The 21,984-nt window shown below is 39.0% G+C and overlaps 1 protein-coding gene across 3 annotated transcripts in view; it reads right to left on the bottom strand.

The window, feature by feature from the left end:
- Positions 1–10,084: 10,084 nt before the first annotated feature.
- The window catches only part of LOC124622522, a 242,915-nt gene continuing 231,015 nt past the window's right edge, over positions 10,085–21,984 (bottom strand). For all 3 annotated transcript variants that reach the window (XM_047148255.1, XM_047148253.1, XM_047148254.1), the window contains one exon: positions 10,085–10,169. In XM_047148255.1, coding sequence (XP_047004211.1) covers positions 10,159–10,169 — 11 coding nt within the window. In that variant the 3' untranslated portion in view covers positions 10,085–10,158. The remainder of the gene's footprint in view (positions 10,170–21,984) is intronic.

Below are 21,984 nucleotides of genomic sequence, written 5' to 3'. Positions count from 1 at the left end.
CTACATAGGAGTTGGGTAGGGAAGTCATTCCACACCCACCTTATTCACCTGATCTTGTACCCTAAAATTTTCATCCTTCTGCTTTTCATCAAACAACCTTCAAGGAAATTCAATTCGACATGAAAATGTGCTCCGAAAGTGGCTCGACGAGTTCTTCGTCTCGAAAGAACGATTTCTAGTCGTAGAATCAAAAATTTACACCGGCATTGGCAGACTGTTGTAAACAGTGAAGGAGAATATATTACTGATGACTAAAGTCTCTGTTATGAGTATCTATTGTGTTTATTAAACTTATGGAAAAACACTATGAACTTATATACCAATCATTATGCACTAAAAAATAAGATTCAAGTGCTGGAAATGAGATTCCTATGAATGGTGAAAGGATACGCAAAAATAGACAAAATAAAAATGCATATTACAAAAACAGTTCAAAGTTGAATAAAAAAAATGATAAGATATATGAATTTAGAATTAAATGGAAGGACCATCTGGAAAGAGTACCTGAGTGAAGACGACCGTTATAAGCTGTGCAGTACGAACCACACACAAAAGTGGAAAAAGACGTAAGAAAGTGGAGAGCATTGAGATTCTGCATCCAACTTGTTTTAAGCTGACAGGTATGGTGTAACAGTGTCTATTATAATAGGAGCCCAGAAGAAGGTCAATGTATCTCACGGCACTGGATTTCTAAGTAGAGCTTTCGATTTGCACAGACCGTGTTGTGGCAACAAAAATGTATGATATGTGCTTTATTGGAGGAAAACTGGGAGCCGTGCTACAGGTCCCAAGAATGGGCTCTCTGTACGACACCTTGAAGTTGACGTTCAGCTAAGGCCACGGACTCATAGCCGTACCACAAGCAAAAGTCATCATATAAGGAGTCTATAATTTTCAGTGCAATTTTTTGAAAGATTTCTTGTAGCCTTTGGCTGTCATTCTTTTTATTTCCTGTACGATTGTACAATTTTGGCTTTAGGCCATTATCAGGTATTATTAAAAAAGTAACAGATCAGATTGGTAAGATTTTACAGAAACATGACATCAGACCGGTCTTTACACCAACAAAGAAAATAAGTCAAGTGCTGCAATCTGCGAAGGATAAACACCCTCCTGTGTTGACATGTGGTGTATACAAAATTCTGTGTACATGTGGTAAAGTTTATATTGGAACTACCAAGAGGAGTGTAAATACATGGCTAAAAGAGCACAAAAGTCTCTGCTATAGCTGATTTCTCTATTTTTCCTATCGGCAGAGCATGCTCTTCAGTCAGGAAACCACGAAGTGAAGTTTTCTGAAACAGAAATTTTATTTACAACGTCAAATTATTATCCACAGTTATGTAGAGAAGCCATTGAAATTTATAAGCATCAGGATGATTTTAACAGAGAAGAGGAGGCAATGAAACTTAGTGACATATGGACAGTAGCTCTGCAGAATCGCTAGACAACTTTATCTTTGACAAGATGACAATCGATAGTTAAGTTTTATCTTTGACAAGGATTATCTCTGCTAATCACGTGTTACTTCGACCACGCCCCCTTTCCTACAGTATATATGTCGCTCTCGGACGTCCGACCAGTCAGTCGGCAAGACTCGGCAGAGGACTGCCTCTGAAGATGTCCAGCACAGTCCTGGACAAAACGTCAGGAACAGAAGAGTTTCTCAGACCACGACCTCACATCCCAAAAGGTTTACCAGCAGCCGTTTTCAAGTATTTAATGGATGATTTTTTAGTAGCAGATTATGTCATATGAGTCATTGCTTCTATGACATTACGTTATGTTCATAAAATAAATCCGAAGTGTTCACACTATTTTAGGAGTGTGTTACTTTCAAGTAGTTGCAAAAGGAAACAAGACTATACAATAAGCTACCTACAAACATTAAAACAATAAAAGACATTTCAAGATTTAAAACTGCTGTCCATAATATCTATTGCAAAAATGTTATTATAGTATAAATGAATATCTTGAAACATAAAAATTTATTGCCAAATACCTAAAAAGAAAAAAGATAATTATTTGCGTTAAATATAATGTATGGAAGCTGAACCTTCAGTTGTAATAATATGAAGGCTAAAACAATTTAAATACTGTTATATGATTTAAAAACATGTCTTGTAAATCACAATGATCTGTCCAATATTGTACAGTATACCTTGTACAACAAATGATCAAAAGGACCAATAAAAATGTTATGTAATGTAACTGCTCAAAAGTAACATGCTCCTAAAATAGCATGAACACATTGGATTTATTTTATGAGCATAACATGATGTCACAGGAACAACGATGTGAATGACATAATCTGCTACTAAAAAATCATGCATAAAAATACTTGAAAATGGCCTAAGGCCGAAATTGTACAATCGTACAGGAAATAAAGAGAATGGCAGCTGAAGGCCTCAAGACATCTTAAAAGAAAAAAAAATAAGGAGTATGTGTAGCCACTGGACTCACAGATTCCCGAAGCTTGAAATCAGAGCCATGGGATCGAGTTACAGTGACACCAGGTGGTATCATATGCTTCATGTGAGTGGAAAAAGATGCAGATAAAATGAAGGTGGTAGCAGCTGAGAAGGGAGTGAAACACGGTTGCAGCTATCATAATATTATTCAGTGGAAATGTTGGGAAGCTGTGACAGATATGGACAAAAAATTTGGAAAGGGTTTTGAAGTTCAGCGATAAGAAATATTTTTTCTTGGAGGTACGTTTTGTCTTTGCAACTAAATGAAAGGCAGTTTGTTTTTTGCCATATGCGTTTCACTTCTTTCATTTATGAAGCATCTTTAGTGGCCTGAAATACATATTTGTTTTTATATCTATGATAAAAATGCATTAGGTAGTAGTCCAAATATGTTACTATGTTATGTTTTCTTATGTTTTTCTCTTGTTTTTCCGATTAGAAACAACATTTATAGCACTAGTTTCATGAGGTTAAATTATCATTTGGTGTTACTTATGATTTCCATTGATGCTAGTTCATATGTGTGGTCCTGGAGATGTGTTCGCTTGTTCCCCATAATCCAGATGGCGGATTTCTGTTATTTTTTCACCCACCTTTATTGCAACAACTCACTTGCACTTTCACTATGTGTTCACCATGTGGTGTTTACCACGGGTAATGCCAATTGTCGCTGTGTGCTTATCTTTCGTCTTTTGTTTATGTTGTGTGTATGGCTTGATATTTTTCATTTGTTTTGTGTGTGTGTGTATGTGTGTGTGTGTGTGTGTGTGTGTGTGTGTGTGTGTGTGAGTGTGAGAGAGAGAGAGAGAGAGAGAGAGAGAGAGAGATGTTCCACATCTCTGTTATTGTTTTAATGACTGATCTGTGAGTAACTGCTTTTATTGATTTTCTCATTAAGTACTTCCTTATTCATTGCAAGGACTCTTTGTATATGAAAGTTTCCCTGTAATGTCTGGAGTTTTTTTGTTGTAGTTGTTCACCTTAATAATTTTCATGTCCTGTTCCATGTTGGATAGTTCATGCCCTTGTTTTATCAGGTATCCAGCAGAGGTAGAATTGCTATTCTTATATTTCCAACTTCTTACAAGTTCTTTATACCTTGTTTTGAGGGGGACTGATGACCTTAGCTGTTTAGTCCCCCTTAAACATCCCAACAACCACCACCGCCACCTTGTTTTGAAATTCCCACCTGTCATCACCAGATATACTGGTTCATGTTCTTGGCATTCTAACTAGTATATTCCTGTGTTCAAAAAGATTTCGGGCTTGCAGCCAGTCGTCATAAACTTCACTGCACGATATTTCGACTGTACAACTGCCAACCATCTTCAGGTGAGCCGAACGAGGACTGACAAAGACGTTCTCAACTCCATCTTATATAGTGCACTGATAGTAATGCTGCGCATGCGTTGCAGTCGCAGAGACAGATAGGGCCACACCTCCCAGTGGCAGCGCCCTTGCTGGTGGAATTGCAATACTCAGCTGCCGTGGGTATTGTCACTGGCCGCAGCTATCGAACTCTTCTGGGGTCTTCGTCTCGAGCAAATTTCGGAGACAATGGGATTCCATGCATTATTCAATTGGTAACCACTGTCACGGTTCATTAGATTTCCCGCAATGCGTATTTCCACTGATTCTTTGATAATGGAGTCCAAAAAGTTTTTGCAGTGGCCAAAATCGAAGTTTTGTAGTACTCCATTGAATGTCCATTAGAAATACAATGTTCCGCAACTGCAGACTTACTGGCTTGCAGTAGGTGAGTGCATCGTTGTTGTTCTGTACAACACTCTTCCACTGTACGCATTGTCTGTCCTATTTAGGCCATACCACATTAACATGGTATTATGTAAATTCCCGCCTTCCGCAGTGACAAATCATCCTTCATCCATCCCAGCAAATCCGAAATCGTAGAAGGCGGACAAAAAACCACTTTCACATGAAAATGATTAAGAATCCTTGCTATCTTGAAGGAGATATTTCCGACAAAGGGAAGAAAAGCTAGGGACTTGGCTGGGACGTTCTCCTCTTTATCCACTTCCCGGTTCCTGGCTCTAGTTGAGAACGCCCTGTTAATTTGCCGGGTCAAGCACCCATTGTCTCTGAACACCATCCTCAAATGTGCCAGTTCCATAGGCAAATTCTCTGCATCCGACACCGTGTGTGCCCTGTGTACAAGGGTTTTAAGTACACTCACAGTCTGGGATGGGTGATGGCAACTTGATAAATGCAAATACAAATCAGTGTGAGTGGGCTTCCGATAGACAGAATGTCCCACAGTGCCGTCGCTCTTCTGTTTAACCAAAACATCCAGGAATGGAAGGCAGCCATCTTTCTCTAGTTCCATAGTAAATCAAATATTCTCATGGATGGAGTTAAGATGATGAAAAAACTCCATTAACTTTTCTTCTCTGTGGGGCCACACTATGAAAGTGTCATCGACATAGCTCCAAAAAACAGTTCATTTACAGACCGCTGATTCAAGTGCTCTCTCCTCAAAATCCTCCATAAGGAGGTTAGCCACCAGAGGAGACAGAGGGCTGCCCATGGTGACACCGTCAGACTGTTCATAATATTCCTGGTTAAACATAAAATAAGTTGAGGAAAGAGTACTGCTTTGTTTCAACATAATGTCTGATTCAAACTGTTGACCAATTAGAATCAAGGAATCTGCAAGAGGTACTTTTGTGAAAAGGGAAATTACATCAAAACTCACTAGAAGATCTGAACTACTTAAAGGGGGTAGGACGTCAAACGAGCCGACTTTGAGCAGGAGAGGCACCACAGGACATTTTAATTTCCACTGTCTATACTTTTACAAGTAAATTCATAAAACTTTGTCAGCACGACCAGGAAGGATTCAGGATTCACACTCGTAGCAGCGGAAGTTAAAAAACATGACAAAATAATTTTTTTTACATGTGAAATTTCATCATTTTTCCACTTACTATTGGCTGCATTTGTTGCTATAGGTACACTTTTCTTCATAAGTAAGAGAGACTGTTCGATGAATTTTGCACAGCATACAAACCGTACTTACAGCTGTCTGAAACTCTAGAATCTATTTAATTTTTGAAAAAATGAATGAGCTGTTATGTTTTATACTTTATGTTTAGAAAAAAAATTAGATTTTGTAGTTAATTATCTCAATTTTTACCACAGCTTTTAATAGATTTGGAAAATTCTAGAGTTTCATACACCTGTAAGTATGGTTTGTATGCTGTGCAAAATTCATCAAAGAATCTCTCTTACTTGTGAAGAAAAATGTACCTACAGCAACAAATGCAGCCAACAGTAAGCGAAAAAATGATGAAATTTCATACCTAAAAAAAAAAAATCATTTTGTTATATTTTTGCACTTCCACTGCTATGATTGTGAATAATGAATCCTTCCTGGTCATGCTGACAAAGTTTTATGACTTTATTTGTAAAAGTATAGACAGCAGAAAATAAAATGTCCTGTGGTGCCTCTCCTGCTCCAAGTCTGACGTCCTACCCCGCCTTAAGTGGAGAGCCCCCAGTCTATTAATAAAATCAGCAGAGTTCCGTATATGGTGTGAACATTTGCCAACAAATGGTCTCAACAAAGAAGCTAGATGTTTGGCTAAATCATATGTGGGTGCGTCAATATTACTGACTATAGGCCGTAAAGGCAGACCTTCTTTATGCACTTTAGGAAGAGCATACAGTCTCGGTGGTACACTCCTTGGTATATATCTGGTTTGTCTGTTGTTGTTTGTAAATGTGACAGGAATGGGTATCTCATTCCATAAGCAATGTGTAATCCCTGTTTCTCTAGTGTATTTGTTATTCTGTGTGTATATTAAATTGCGCCATTTCTTTCTGTTAGTTATGTCTGTTAGTTTGTGTTTCTTTGTGTGTTGTAGTGTCTATGGCATTTTTAAGTGTTTGTGTTCTCTGCTTGTTTTCATTTTTCTTTAGTTATATTTTGATTTTGGGGTTGAGTCTTTTGCACTATATGGATTTTATAAACATTGTTTGGCAATTAGTTGTATGGTTGTAATTCTTTTTCATGGTTTTCTTGGCTGAGTGGTATATGTCATAGGGCTGATAATTTTTTATTTTACTGATAGTTGGTTGAAGCATGTGTAATTGTATCTGTGGCTCTTCGCTTTCTGAATATGTCAAATGTTTGCCTACTGCTGTCTCTCTTTATTGTTATATCCACGAAATGTATTTGATTTTGTGTTTCTTTTTCCATGGTGAATTGAATTTATTTATTTATTTATTTTCATGTTGTTTATGTCTGTATGAAGTTTATCTATTTACTCTGTTGGTTCATTCACCCTACAGATTATGACATCCACAGATTTGTTGCTGTTGTTGTGGTCTTCAGTCCAGACACTGGTTTGATGCAGCTCTCCATGCTACTCTATCCTGTGCAAGCTTCTTCATCTCCCAGTACCTACTGCAACCTACATCCTTCTGAATCTGCTAAGTGTGTTCATCTCTTGGTCTCCCTCTACGATTTTTACCCTCCACGCTGCCCTCCAATGCTAAATTTGTGATCCCTTGATGCCTCAGAACATGTCCTACTAACCGATCCCTTCTTCTGGTCAAGTTGTGCCACAAACTCCTCTTCTCCTTAATTCTGTTCAATACTTCATCATTAGTTATGTGATCTACCGATCTAATCTTCAGCATTCTTCTGTAGCACCACATTTCGAAAGCTTCTATTCTCTTCTTGTACAAACTATTTATAAACGACTTCCTGACACTTAAACCAATACTTGATGTTAACGAATTTCTCTTCTTCAGAAATGCTTTCCTTGCCATTGCCAGTCTGCTGATGGTCGAAGTAGAGAAGATATAAAATGTAGTTATTTTGCCCCTCAAATAGCAAAACTCATTTACTACTTTAAGTGTCTCACTTCCTAATCTAATTCCTTCAACATAACCCGACTTAATTCAACTACATTCCATTATCCTCGTTTTGCTTTTGTTGATGTTCATCTTATATCCTCCTTTCAAGGCACTGTCCATTCCGTTCAACTGCTCTTCCAAGTCCTTTGAGGTTTGCCGATGTCATTGTAATTCTATCAGAGACAGCAAAGTTTTTATTTCTTCTCCGTGAATTTTAATACCTACTCCGAATTTTTCTTTTGTTTCCTTCACTGCTTGCTCAATATACAGATTGAACAACATCGGGGAGAGGCTACAACCCTGTCTCAATCCCTTCCCAACTACTGCTTCCCTTTCATGTCCCTCGACTCTTATAACTGCCATCTGGTTTCTGTACAAATTGTAAATAGCCTTTCGTTCCCTGTATTTTACCCCTGCCACCTGTACCAGTAAACAATTATGTGTCATTTCCTTATGATGTTTTTATCAAAGAATGTGTTTTCTATGTGGCTGATAAATATGTTTGCCAATGTTTCTGATACTGACGATCACACTGGAAGGCCATCTTTTTGTAAGTAAAATTCCTTTTCAAACTGGAAGTAATTTTTGGATGTGATTGCTTGAAGGGTTTTGGTCTTTTCATTTCTGCCGGTAGTTTGTTAAATGTCAGTAGATTTTCTTCAATTAGTTTTATTGTGTCTGCACTGGGTATCAAGTTGTACATATTCTCTTTGTTGAAAATTATGAGAGGTGCTGTTTGTGATATGTGTAAGTCTTTTATTTGTGTTATGCACTCATTTGTGTGTTTCACTGTTCTGCTGCTCTTCATTTCATATTGCTGTGTTACAATTTTTTCATGTGTTTTGCCACATGGTAGGTAGTGCATTCATCAAGTTGATAATGGCCCTCACTGGAATAAGGGGTTTGTGAACCTCAGGTCAGCCTCAGTGTTGGAGATTTTGGGTTCTATTGTGTGATGTGTTGTTTTTGTTTACCTGTGAGTATGTGTTTGATGTCTTTGAAATTGTTTGTTATGTGTGTCAGGAAATGTGCTGCTGGATTGGATTTCAGTTTTCTGATATTGTTCAAGGAGATGATGATGTGGCGTAACAAGCTTGCTACGCCACACTGGGAAGGGAGCCGAAAGAAAGGCACGCGTACACACACGCCGACCGGCGTCAAGTCTGGAACAGGATAACTATTGAATGGTAGCAAGAAAAGTACGTAGCTGCTTTATACTTAACTTTTATTCTTTGATGAATACAGCGTTCTTCTTGAGACATTTATACGATAACTCTCAAACTAGGTAAGGCTAATGGCGCCTTGCTAGGTCGTAGCCATGGACTCAGCAGAAGGCTATTCTAACTGGCTCTCGGCAAATGAGAGGAAGGCTTCATCCGTATTGTCGCTAGCAATGTCGTCCGTACAACTGGGGCGAGTGCTATATCGTATCTCGAGACCTGCCTTGTGGTGGCACTAGGTCTGTGATCACACAGTGGCGACACGCGGGTCCGACTTGTACTAAATGGACCGCGACCGATTTAAGCTACCACCTAGCAAGTGTGGTGTCTGGCGGTGACACCACAGATGAAATCTTTGATTTTTTTTCTATATATTGCTCTTCATTGATCAGTACTGTGCTGCTCCCTTTATGAGCTCTACTGACGATGCTTTAATTTAATTTCATTTTATTATCTACCTGTCAATCATTTATACGAATATGATGTTATTAAGGTGTAGCTTTCCTGTTAATTTCTTAGTTGTGTTGTTTTCTGTTTGAAGTTTGTTGGCGACATTTTAATTCTGACAGAGAAAAGGTTTGCTGCTGACATTATAATCCTGTCAGAGGGACCATATGACTCGGAAAAGCAGTTTAACAGGATGGCTACTGTCTTGGAAAGAGATTATAAGATGAACCTCAACTAAAGTAAAATGAGGGTAATGGCATGTAGTCAAATTAAATCAGGCAGTACTGAGAGAATCAGATTCAGAAATGAGATACTAAACGAGTGAATGAGTTTTGCTATTTGAGCAGCAAAATAAATGATGCTGGTTAAAGTAGAGAAGACGTGAAGCAGCAAGTGAAAATATGAAGAAAATCACTTCTGAAAAAGAGCACAGGAAGTCTTTTCTGGCTGGAGTAAAGCCTCATATAAATGTGAAACATGTAAAATAAACAGTTCAGATAAGAAAAGAATAGAAGTTTTTGGAATAAGATGGTGCAAAAGAATGCTGTAGATTAGATGGGTAAATCGAATACCCAAGGAGAAAGTAGACAGAAACTGGGGAAGAAAAATATTTATGGCACAACTTGATTAAAAGAAAGGATTTGTCAGTAGGTCCCAACCTGGGACACAAACAAATTGTCAGTTTGTTATTGGAGGGAAGTACGGTGGGTAAAAACTGTACAGGGATACGATGGCTCAAATATGTGGCTGGAAGACAGCAGTTTCCAACTGGAATGTGTCTTCAGGATGTCATACTGATAAGCAGTGGCATTAAAGCACTGTCCCATTCTGTACCACTTCTTGGTATGCTCTATATTTAGGAACCCATTGCCAAACACACAGTGTGAATTGCAGGGTAATCTAACAGGTGTAGATCTTTTGTTACCTGAGATTGACGAGCTTTTCTGGAAACTTTTCAAACGGAACTCTAGCGACAACGGAATAATCGAATGTCAGGCAGCGCACACCTGACAATTCGAGGATGCTGCTCACACCCGGTTGCAGCCTCGCAAAAGCCATATTTTCCATTCGAAGCGTGTGAAGTCGCGGCAGCCCGACGAGGTAGGAGAACAGGGCCCCGCCGAGTGTTCTGCAATCTGTCACGTCCAATCTGAAACAAACCACGATTGTGCTGTCGTTTATTTGGGGACAAGCTGGTAGAGAAAATTGTAATGGATTTTACTTCCAGTTGTTGCCAGCAAAACAGAGAATCTTTGATGGAAATCAAAAAATTATGAATATCTTAAAGTAAAAGCAATTAAACTCCAATACAATGTATCGGTTTAGTGCATAAGTTCGTAGCATTTTTCCATAAGTTTAATAAACACAAAAGACACACATAACAGTCTTTAGTCGTCAATAATATGTTCTCCATCACTATTTACAACGTCTGGGGTAACATTTCAGTTCTGCAGCAGTAGAAATCATTTGGTTTTGAGGCAAAGAACTTGTTGAGCCATGTTTGAAGCACATTTTCATCCAGAAATGAATTTCCTTTAAGGTTGTTTGATAGAGAGTAGAAAAGGTGAAAACTGAGGGTGCAAGATCAGATGGGTGTGGTGTGACTTCCCAATCCAATTCCTGTCAGTCTAGCAGAATGCAGGCATGCATTATTGTGGAGCAGCATCACTTGACCCCATCTTCCTGGTCACTGTTCTCAGATTACATCTGCAAGATGTGTCAGTTTTTGACAGTTATCGTCAGCAGTGACTGTTACACCTCGGGGAAGTACACCCCTCCGTTGCCGTTCCACCAGATGCATAAAATTATTTTTTGTGGATGTGCACAGGTCTTTACGCAGGGAGTTGCTGCTTAATTTGGGCTCAGCCTCATTTCTTTTCCTTACGTTATCATAAAGGAACCTTTTCTCACCACTAGTCACGATACAGGATAGGAATGGTCAGTGTTGTTCACGAGCCAGTGGACGATAAATAAGCAGAGACGCACATATGGCTACCCACTGATTTTTGTGATTTTGGCTTGGACCATGTGGTATCCATGCAGCCAATTTTTGAACCTTCCCCCCTGCATGCAAATATCATATGATGGTGAAATGATCATAGTTCATCACATTTGGCAGTCCTCAAGAACACCAACCTGGATCATTGTGGATTCAAGCATCTGAATGATCATCATCAAACCCTGAAGGTCTTCCTGAATGTGGAGAGTACTAATAAGAAAATGATACTCTCTAAGGACAGGCATAGGGCAAAATGTGTTCTTGTACTTTCACATATGTATCTCCAACAATATGACAGCTAAAATACTAAACTTGAGGCTATTATGTACAACATAATGCTTGATATTCTGTGCAGTTTTTGGTTGACAATGCATGATGACAAACATCTTATAAGGATTTTATTTTTCAATTACCACTGTTTAGCCGGCCGCAGTGGCCATACGGTTCTAGGCGCTTCAGTCCGGAACCGCGTGACTGCTGTGGTCGCAGGTTCGAATCCTGCCTCGGGCATGGATGTGTGTGATGTGCTTAGGTTAGTTAGGTTTAAGTAGTTCTAATTTCTAGGGGACTGATGACCTCAGATGTTAAGTCCCATAGTGCTCAGAGCTATTTGAACCATTTTGAACCATTATTTCTATAACCTTTTCTCGTAAACTACTCGAGCAATAAAAGTGGAATTTCACAGTTTACATCTACATAAGTGTGTGGAACCGATTTTTGTTTAAGGTCGTAGTTGCTTTGAAATTAATTTTTCAGTTTTGTGTTACCAAATTTTAAAGGAGAACTTTTCTCAGAGAAAATATAATGGAAAACTGCTGAGCAGGATTATTCAGTAATCTTAAGAACTACAGCAAATATCAGAATGTTAGCTTTTACAGTTCCTGAGAAAAAGGTACATTATAGCTAAGAAAAGTCAGTTTATGGCAATTGACATTTAAACTTTTTATTTAAATTTTTGACAATATTGGTGTACATCTAGTGACTAATGATGCCCATGTCCTGAATCTTTTTTTTCTTCCTCGTCTTCCTGGAGTAGCAGGCACGTCTCATGCACACATGACTGCCGACTGCAGCATCTCGCTGTGTGTGTGTGTGTGTGTGTGTGTGTGTGTGTGTGTGTGTGGGAGGGGGGGGGGGGAGGGGGGAGGGGGGGGGGGGGGGCGGTTGGGTGGGCCTGTCTGCAACTTACGTGTCGTGTCTTCTTTAAGGCGAATCGCAATCTGTCTTTTTCTACATTGTTGATACTTCAAATTTTGCATTTTTCTTTCTGCTGCCTGAACTTTCTCCAGTAATGCTTCATCAATGCTTGTGTGCATCTCGAGTGTGAATGCACCTGGATGGAAGGCCGGTCTCTGCATGCGCTTAACCTTACCTGCATTTCTACTATCGAATGCTAGACAGACGTCACATGAAGGGATGTTCACAACAATTGAGGATACAAATAGTGTTTTTGGACAACGCATCCAAACAAGGTGATTCTAGTTCTCATTTACATTCTGTGTTTTCCCGTGTACACATTTTTTCAGCAGTTCAGGATTGGCTAGATACCTGAAAGTTAGTTTTATAGCATCTAAAACAGCAAGTGGCAAACGATGTTTGTTAGTGTATGGCTTTCCACTGGCTTCTGCCTGAAGATATTTGCATCACTATATGTCACAAAGGGAATGTTGAGGATCACCATCTGTGGAAAGTCTATGAAAGAATTTGCCCACACGACTTGCACATTGTTTCCACACTACGAAGTTACCCCCGATGGGTTTTTTGTAAGTGTGAACTTCCTTCTAATTTCTTGCCTTTCATTTCTTTCTTCAATTAGAGTAGTCTACCCCCCATTCACTTTTGAATATGCCACACACAGTCCAGGTTTTCAAATTTAGTTTTTGTGAGCCATAACAATTGCTCTCTCAAACAGTCTTAAAAGCACTGGAAGGTCCATTACCTAGAAACTTCACATAACTAACACCATATTTTTCAACTGACCTCTGGAATATTAGTTTTGTCCCCGCTGCTTCCATTCCACCACTTAGCCCCAAGTTTCTTGCTGCATACTTTCTTGTGCTCCTGCTGCCACCTTTCTTCTTCACTGCCATCATTGTTCTTTCTTGTGTCACACTGAGAGCAATACTTGCTCATTACTTGGAAGACTAAGATTTTCCCTGTATCTACACTAATGACATGTTACACCACGATGTAGTGTATTGCCCCTTTTCATCCAGGTTTCGTCACAAGAGACTCACAATGTCTTTTTCCCCTTCATTGTTAATGTCTACAGCTTCCTCAATAGCTGCTTTCATATCCTTGCACTCAACTCCAAGAGTACTGAAAAGTGTTCTGTTGTAATCACTGATCCTAGATACTAGTGCAGGCAAGTTCAAAAATGGTTCAAATGGCTCTGAGCACTATGGGACTTAACAGCTGAGGTCATCAGTCGCCTAGAACTTAGAACTACTTAAGCCTAACTAACCTAAGGACATCACACACATCCATGCCCGAGGCAGGATTCGAACCTGCGACCGTAGCAGTTGCGCGGTTCCCGACTGAAGCGCCTAGAACTGCTCGGCCACACCGGCCGGCAGGCAAGTTCATCAAGCCACAAAACAGATTTGTGCCTTCTCTGCCTACACCTAAGCATCTCATGCCACAACTCAATCTTGTATTCACCTCATACATCTTCCCGTGGAGAGCAGAAGTCTTGAACTGAACAGCGTACTTACAAACTTTACACTTTATTATTATCAATTACTTAAAATGCTAATACCATCACTGTCACCGTACAGTGCCCACAGTTACCATATGCACGTGAAACAATCATATAGGCAAGTATTTCTAAATCCACTGGGAAACTCATCTTTGGCACAGCATCATCATCCTCGATGAACTCGATGACTCTGTCGAAAATTGTACTACACCCTTTGGAATAGCGTCTGCAGCACTGTTATTTAAATTTCCTGTACCTTTTACAGGTGAAATTTGACGTTTCCTCACTATTGAATATGCATCCACTAATAGAATGTTGTCTACTCCCGGGGCCTTGTTTCGACTCAGGTCTTTCAGTGCTCTGTCAAACACTTCGTGCAGTATCGTATCTCCCATTTCATCTTCATCAACATCCTCTTCCATTTCCATAATATTGTCCTCACGAACATCGCCCCTGTATAGACCCTCTATATACTCCTTCCACCTTTCTGCTTTCCCTTCTTTGCTTAGAACTGGGTTTCCATCTGAGCTCTTGATATTCATACAAGTCGTTCTCTTTTCTCCAAAGGTATCTTTAATTTTCCTGTAGGCAGTATCTATCTTACCCTTCGTGAGACAAGCCTCTACATCCTTACATTTGTCCTCTAGCCATCCCTGCTTAGCCATTTTGCACTTCCTGTCGATCTCATTTTTGAGACGTTTGTATTCCTTTTTGCCTGCTTCACTTACTGCATTTTTATATTTTCTCCTGTCATCAATTAAATTCAATATTTCTTCTGTTATCCAAGGATTTCTACTAGCCCTCGGCTTTTTACCTACTTGATCCCCTGCTGCCTTCTCTATGTCATCTCTCAAAGCTACCCATTCTTCTTCTACTGTATTTCTTTCCCCCATTCCTGTCAATTGTTCCCTTATGCTCTCCCTGAAACTCTGTACAACCTCCGGTTCTTTCAGTTTATCCAGGTCCCATCTCCTTAAATTCCCATCTTTTTTGCAGTTTCTTCAGTTTTAATCTACAGTTCATAACCAATAGATTGTGCTCAGAGTCCACATCTGCCCCTGGAAATGTCTTTGAGATTTAGGAACCAGGTTTTAAATTGTGTCTTACCTTTATATAATCTATCTGAAACCTTTTAGTATCTCCAGGGTTCTTCCATGTATACAACCTTCTTTCATGATTCTTGAACCAAGTGTTAGCTATGATTAAGTTATGCTCTGTGAAAAATTCTACCAGGTGGCTTCCTCTTCCATTTCTTAGCCCCAATCCATATTCACCTACTACGTGGAGGAGTACAAGGACAAATTATCGATTTTTCCTTTTTTGTAAGTGAAGTACTCACAGTGAAATGTATTCCTTGGTACTATTTGTGTATAGACATTCTGACAAACATTAATTATAAAGGGCAATCAAAAAGTTCCCATTCGAAGGCCGTACAGTCTGGGATTGCAATCGCGCAAAATGGCTGTGAGCACTGAGGCAATCCTCCCACCTACACACCAAGTCAAAGGCACCTGCTCGGAAGAACACCGTGTCCTGCTACGCAGAGAAGTCCGTAACTGCCTGCCGCACACCTTCATCCGGCAGGAATTGTCGACCCTTTGGGGACTTTTTTAAGGTACCGCCGGCAGGATAATCGAACAGGGAGAAATTGGGACTGAAGGGCAGGTGCTCGAGTGTCTCCCATTTATCTCTAATGGGTGAAGCCAACCTCCTTGATCAGCTGGCGTCTCGTGTCAAACTGTCACAGGCACGGAAGTTGGTGTACGATTCCTGAACTGTGGTTTTCAACAGATGTGCTGCCCGAAACACATTCTCTGTTCTCTGACTGGTGTTTGTCCTTCAGCAGCTGAGAAAAGAACAGCAGCACATTGGTCCAGTTTGGACACATTTGGTACTAATATTGCCACGGCACACTTTTTCCGCACACGTGTCAGGAAGACACGAATGCCTCACTAAGCTGTCCCTACACATCAGAGCTCATATATCACCGTCGGACATGTGCTGTGTCGCATATACACTACAACAGTGCCCTCGAACAGAAACTTTTTGATAACTTCTTCTGCAGTGACAGTGGTAGCGGAGGTACCTTCCACTGCAAACTATAAGGTGTCTTGCAGATTGCAGATGTAGAAATGACTTTACAGAGATCTGATTTGCTCGAACAGTTTGATTATTGTAAGAAATGTGAAAGTAAGACGAGCTTCTCACTTTGTATCTTCACTCGTCTGGGAAATTACACTGCTTTCCATTAAAACTGCAACATCAGGAATCTGGCCATTAAAACTGCAACATCAGGAATGAAAACAAATACCACTTTTCTTATTGTGGGTCTGCAGTATAGTAAGAACATACACTATTATATTTTAGGTGATTTGAGGGAATACATTTAGTAGGGAGGCGCCACCTCAGGTAGCATCAGCGGCTCGACTCTGACCTGGCCGTACATCGAGCTGGCTCAATGAGGAGAAAATGCCGAGTGCTGTAACTTAAACTTTGCACAGTGCAAGAGGAGTCAAAATAAGCTAACACATGTCTAAGCTTATTCGGGAAAACAACAGTCAAAGTTTTTTAGCTACTTTACGTGTGTGTCTTTTAGAGCACAGTAATCTCAGGTGAAATGGTGTCACAATGGCTAGTGATGCAGCCTCTCAGTTTTGTGCCCCACGTTCAAAACCCAATTACTGCTTTTATTTATTTATTTATTTATTTTATTTATTTTACATTTATCTACCCATGTCCATAGAAGATTACTACATGATGTTTCTTATCAAGTTAAGTATACAAGGAAGGGCATTATACTAATTGTAAAATTATGACTGTGTTTCACAATAAGTGTCATGCATTTATTATATAGTATATGTGTGTACAATATTTTCAGGCGTTACAATCCTTTTAAATGCCCACATTCTTATATTTCGTTCTTATATCAGTCCTTATATTAATTCTTATATTTTATTCTTACATATACTCTGTGCCAGAGGTCATCAGTCACAGTGGTGGCACGATATTCTCTCAGCGGCCTGTGGCCAAATTTATGAAACAGACTAGAGGTGCGGAGAACTCACTGGCCACGGCAACAGCTGACCGCCCTCTGGATTGAGGTGATTCGGTTTGCGCATTATGTTGTCAGAAGATGTTCCAGAGACCTCAAAAGTCATGTCACAGGTCAGAAAAGTAAGAAATTAACAGACGTAATCTTGTTATGTACTTGAGGCCACCTCGTACTATTGCGCCAGGTGTCAGGCTTGAACGAGTACCACAAATGTTATCTTGCAATGCTTCTTCCTCCTCTCGACCTCCACATGTTGGTGCGTGTATCTTCAAGTGTGCTCAGAATGGGGACTTTTATGGAAAAATGATGCGGTTTCACTCCTGTGACCACTGTCCTTGTCAGACACACTGCTACCGACACATCTCTCACCGCGTCCACGTCAAGGGAAGCCGCGACGACAATTGCCGTGTCGTGACATTCCAGAGACCTCAAAAGTCATGTCACAGATCAGAAAAGTAAGAAATTAACAGACGTGATCTTGTGCCCCCTACATTGTCCCACTATCCACGTCGTGTACTCGTCCTGCTGCAAATGACCCGTAAACTGACTCGGCAGACGTGATGTGGCTCTACGACCCTGCGAGGCTGAGGAAGCGATAAATCTGTCCTCTCGGACATTATCATTGCAGACATAGTGTAATGGTACTTTGACTTCCGCGCCTCCGCCAATACAAAGATATAATTTACGATCGCGCACGCAGAAGAGAGCTGCGCCAGCGACCGATTTTTATAAATAATTTTGTCCGTCTTTATAGTTTTGCGTAGGTTTTTGTTTTTAAGAACTAATTGAGGACTCTCTCTCTTGTCTTGATACGAAAGACGTGTATTTTTCAGCGATGTGTTGAATGTGCTTTTGGGTGGAAATTAAAATTAAAATTACATTACAAAGCGAGGTTGTTTCAATAGTGATTCGAGGGAGTTATCATCAAATTTGTAAACTGATCATGACAGTGGCAACTTGAAGAAGTTTTCAACAGACGGAGAAAAGTGAAAGACGGGTCGTCCTACAAGAGAAATTAGGAGGACAGCCATGAAGACTACATTGTAATTAATACTGCGTGTCTAACAAGATTATAAGGTAAATTTCAATTAGTTTCTGATGCTATTTCCGTACAGTCGCTTTTTGTAGTGTTGCCGACCCGGTCTGCTATGCACGGTCAAATTACAGCACGATCTCAATCAATAATACGAAGTCCGCCCTATCCGTAACTGAAACCACCAAAATTCCAAACCCAATCAGATTTTCTATTTTCTATTTTTCACGGCAGAACCCCGAGGAGAAGGGTACACTACAATTGGCGTCTTGGTGACAGGACTTGCTATCTTCACATTTGATACAAGTGCAGTTATTATAAATTTTGGACATTTTATCTAATTTTAACCACTTAATAGCATCAGAAAATGAATTTGGACTAAGTCCCGTTCATTTCAATTGTAATGTTACATGCATGAAATTTACAACAATATTGGTTTCCCTGTTATTAATTTGTGTTAATTTTCATTTTGATGCTGAGGAAATTAATTTGGTAAAAAAAAAAAAAAAAAGAAAGGAAAAGGGTAACGTTCCATAAAATAATTTGCACGGACGCGAAAGAAAAATTTTGGATTGAAAACTGTATATTTGACGCTACATTTGCATCATAAGAGTGAAGAAAAAAAAAAATTGGTGAGTACAGAAATTTACATTTTTTCCAGTTTCAAGCAGCCATCTGTACTCCCTTTATTCCGATCCATTTATTTCGAAATTATTTTTTCAAATTGTAGTTAAAATTGATTTACTACTATTATTGCAAAGGATAAGTGAAGAGCATATTCACAGTCATTTATTTGTGAGATGGAAATTTCAGTACCAGTTTAATAATTTAATTTCTAATTAGAAATCATATAGAAATATCCATTTCCATAAGAGAAATTTCAGATTTCAACATTACATATTTAAAATTTTTTTTTTTTTTTTTTTTTTTGCCACTGGAAAATTTTATTTGCAATTAATTACGAAAATCGCAAGATGGACGCTAGACGCGTAGAAATTGTTCCCGCGGACGAGCTTAGTGAAAGTGACACATTGCAAAACATGTCCGACAGTCAAATGAAAATTGAACATAATCGTGAGGATGTTCAAGACATAATTTTACCGGTTCGATTAAGACAACAACCCCTATATTTAAAGATATACAGGCGAATGGAGAGTGAGTACTACACGACAAAACATGACATTCACAATGTCAACTTCAGAACCAGACATCAATCAATCACGAAAAAATGACGAAACTAAGACACAGGACTCTGACATGCTCAACCAGATTCTGAAGTTACTTGGTGACCAAAACAGAAAACTGACACTTTAGACAAAAGATTTGATGCTTTAGACGACAATTTAAAACGTGACATTGGGAAATTTGACACTAAATTCGATGAACTGACACGGGACATAAAACAAAATTCTGAAAAACAATCGAGACAAATTGCCGACTTGACAGAAACCAGCAGTAGTCTTGAAAGGAAATTTACTGACTTATCAGACAAGGTTACGAGACAATAAAAGGTATTTGTGGAATTCAGTGACGAGACAAAAACAGACTTACAATGATGTAATGAGAAATTGTTAACAGTAGTTTTTGAACAACAGAAAACCAGTACCCAAGTTGACGAATTACGACAGTCACACAATTCCGTAAAAACAAACCAAGAACACTTAGACCTGACGATTACAGACCTTTCAGACAGATTAAATTATGTAACATTGGAGCAGAAATCCTTACAGGAAAATTTAGAAGAACTTGAAGACAGAGCAGATGTAGCATCTTTAAAGAATGGCACAACTCTAGCAGAGAAACTTGTACATGAATGCAAATTATGTGATGATTATTTAGATGAGAAGTGTGAGACAATGACACAGATCATTTTAGATAAGACAAAGGAACAAGTAAAGGGAGAAACAGATAATATTCAGAAAGAGGTACGTAAACTTAAAGAAAATGTAATACCAAGTTCGTCAGTGATACCAAAACCCATAACAGGCAACCAAAACATAAATGAGAATCATAATAATGCTAGACCCAGCACACAGCCGAAAATAGAATTACCAATGAGTGATACAAATCCCAATGAACCATTTTCAATGCTACCACAAGATCAAAATTACTATCAGACATCACCACATACTATGCACAGGTTGACACAAAATGCAGGACCCATAATACCATCGGGAGTAGCTGATGAAACATTAGTACGACATGGATACTTTCAGACATTTTCATGTGATGAGAAAGACAAAGTGCATCCGATTGTTTTCATCCGCTCTTTTGATGGTATTTTCCTGAGACATTGGTTAGAAGCCAATAAAATTCGATATGTTACAAATTTGTTACGTGGAAGAGCAGCTAAGTGGGGAGCAGCAATGAAAAGACGATGTTAAACATTTGAACAGTTTGAACAAGCATTTCTTGAGGAATTCTGGTCGATCACAGAACAGCAAAGTTTAAAACGAGAAGTATACAATCCAGAAATTTACAACCCGAAGAAAGAGACTTTACGTCAATACTTCGAACGCTACCTAGACAAAACATTATATTGGACAAAACCAGCAGATTTACCAGATATAATTAGAACACTTAAAAGCCACTTACCATTTCCTTACCGTGATAAATTAATAGGAGTGTCCGAGGACAACATAAAGAATTTTTTTAGTTATGTTGATGAGATAGATGTTGTTTGCAGAGATGAGATCAGGAATTTCAATCAATTGTATCTGATCCATCCAAGCAATTCGCGTACGCACAACAGAAATGACAGAGGCTATTGGAATCCGCCTCTGACACCACAACAAAACACTCAAAGAAACAATTCGCACTACACTAGGACAAATCCATTCAATATTAGGAGAAGCAACTCGCAGCATTGGCAAGGAAACAGTAATTATTACTATAATGGTTATCCGAACAGTAATTACAATCAGAACAATAACAGTTATATTCAAAACAACAACAGAAGAAGGAACCAAAATCATAGAGATCAAAGAAGAGAGGATAACAGGTACCATCCAGGATATTTTCAGAGAAACAACATCCAAACATGTATTGCAGGAATAACAGTAATGACAATACCAGTTACAGTCATGGGCGAAATAATGTATGGGGAAATCACAATGGACCACCGCCACGACACATGCAATACAGCAACCCTCAATTCCTACCTAACGAAACTCCCAATGCGACGCGAGGTAATGTCAACAACCAAACAGCTGATACTTGGGTGACGCGTGACAGAAACGTAAATATTATTGAGTTGGGCAATGAACCCAACCCGCAACAACAACCGAATTTCCCGGAAAACGAACGACGACCGAGCTAAGCGCTCGAGTTACGGTCGATAGGGAGCAGAGCGCAACGGAACCGACGATTTGTTTTCTCCGATATGAGGACAGTAAGAAAATAGAAAAAGAATTATATCAGGATGTAGATTTTAATAGTACCAGTAAGACGAAGAAGATTATTCAGGCTATAACACGAGTTATGATTGGTAGTTATGAAGTGGAAGTAATGTTAGATACAGGAGCAGCAGCAAGTGTTATTTCAATGTCCTTATATAATGAACTCAAACAAATAATAAACATACAAACATTGCCAGTACAGAATTGTCACATTATAAGTGCCACCGGTAACAAATCAAAGAATGTGAAATTTCAAGTGCTAATTAACTTCACATTTTCATATATACCACTCAATTACAGTTTTCTGGAAGTAGACAAATTAGTTATGCACTGCATATTAGGAATTGACTTTTTGAATGAATATCAAGCAATCATAGATTTAGGAAAAGGGAAATGTCATTTAACCGTAAACCAACAACAACTGACAATAGAGTTAACATAGGGTAAAAACTTAAACAGTAAACAAGGTAAATTTGAACAGTTACATTTTATGTATCCAACAGCAACAAACATATGTGATTTAACTTTTAATGAAGCTGTATCTCAGGGAATTAAACCTAATGATTTATATGAGAAATGCACAGAATCTGAATATCTTACGAAGGAACAACAACTTGAATTACTTGAAGTTTTGCAGCAATTTGCTGAGGTATTTGTGGAGAAACCTGGAATTATTAGAGGCTATACTTATGAGATGGATGTTAAACCACACAAAACATACTGTAGAACATATTATAATATTCCTTGGTCAAAGAAACCCGCAGTTTTGAAAAAGATTGAAAAAA

This window comes from Schistocerca americana, chromosome 7 (genome assembly GCF_021461395.2).
Source record: "Schistocerca americana isolate TAMUIC-IGC-003095 chromosome 7, iqSchAmer2.1, whole genome shotgun sequence".
Classification (NCBI taxonomy): Eukaryota; Metazoa; Arthropoda; class Insecta; order Orthoptera; family Acrididae; genus Schistocerca; species Schistocerca americana.
Note: the sequence above shows the minus strand (reverse complement) of the source record. Positions and strands in the feature narration are given on the sequence as shown.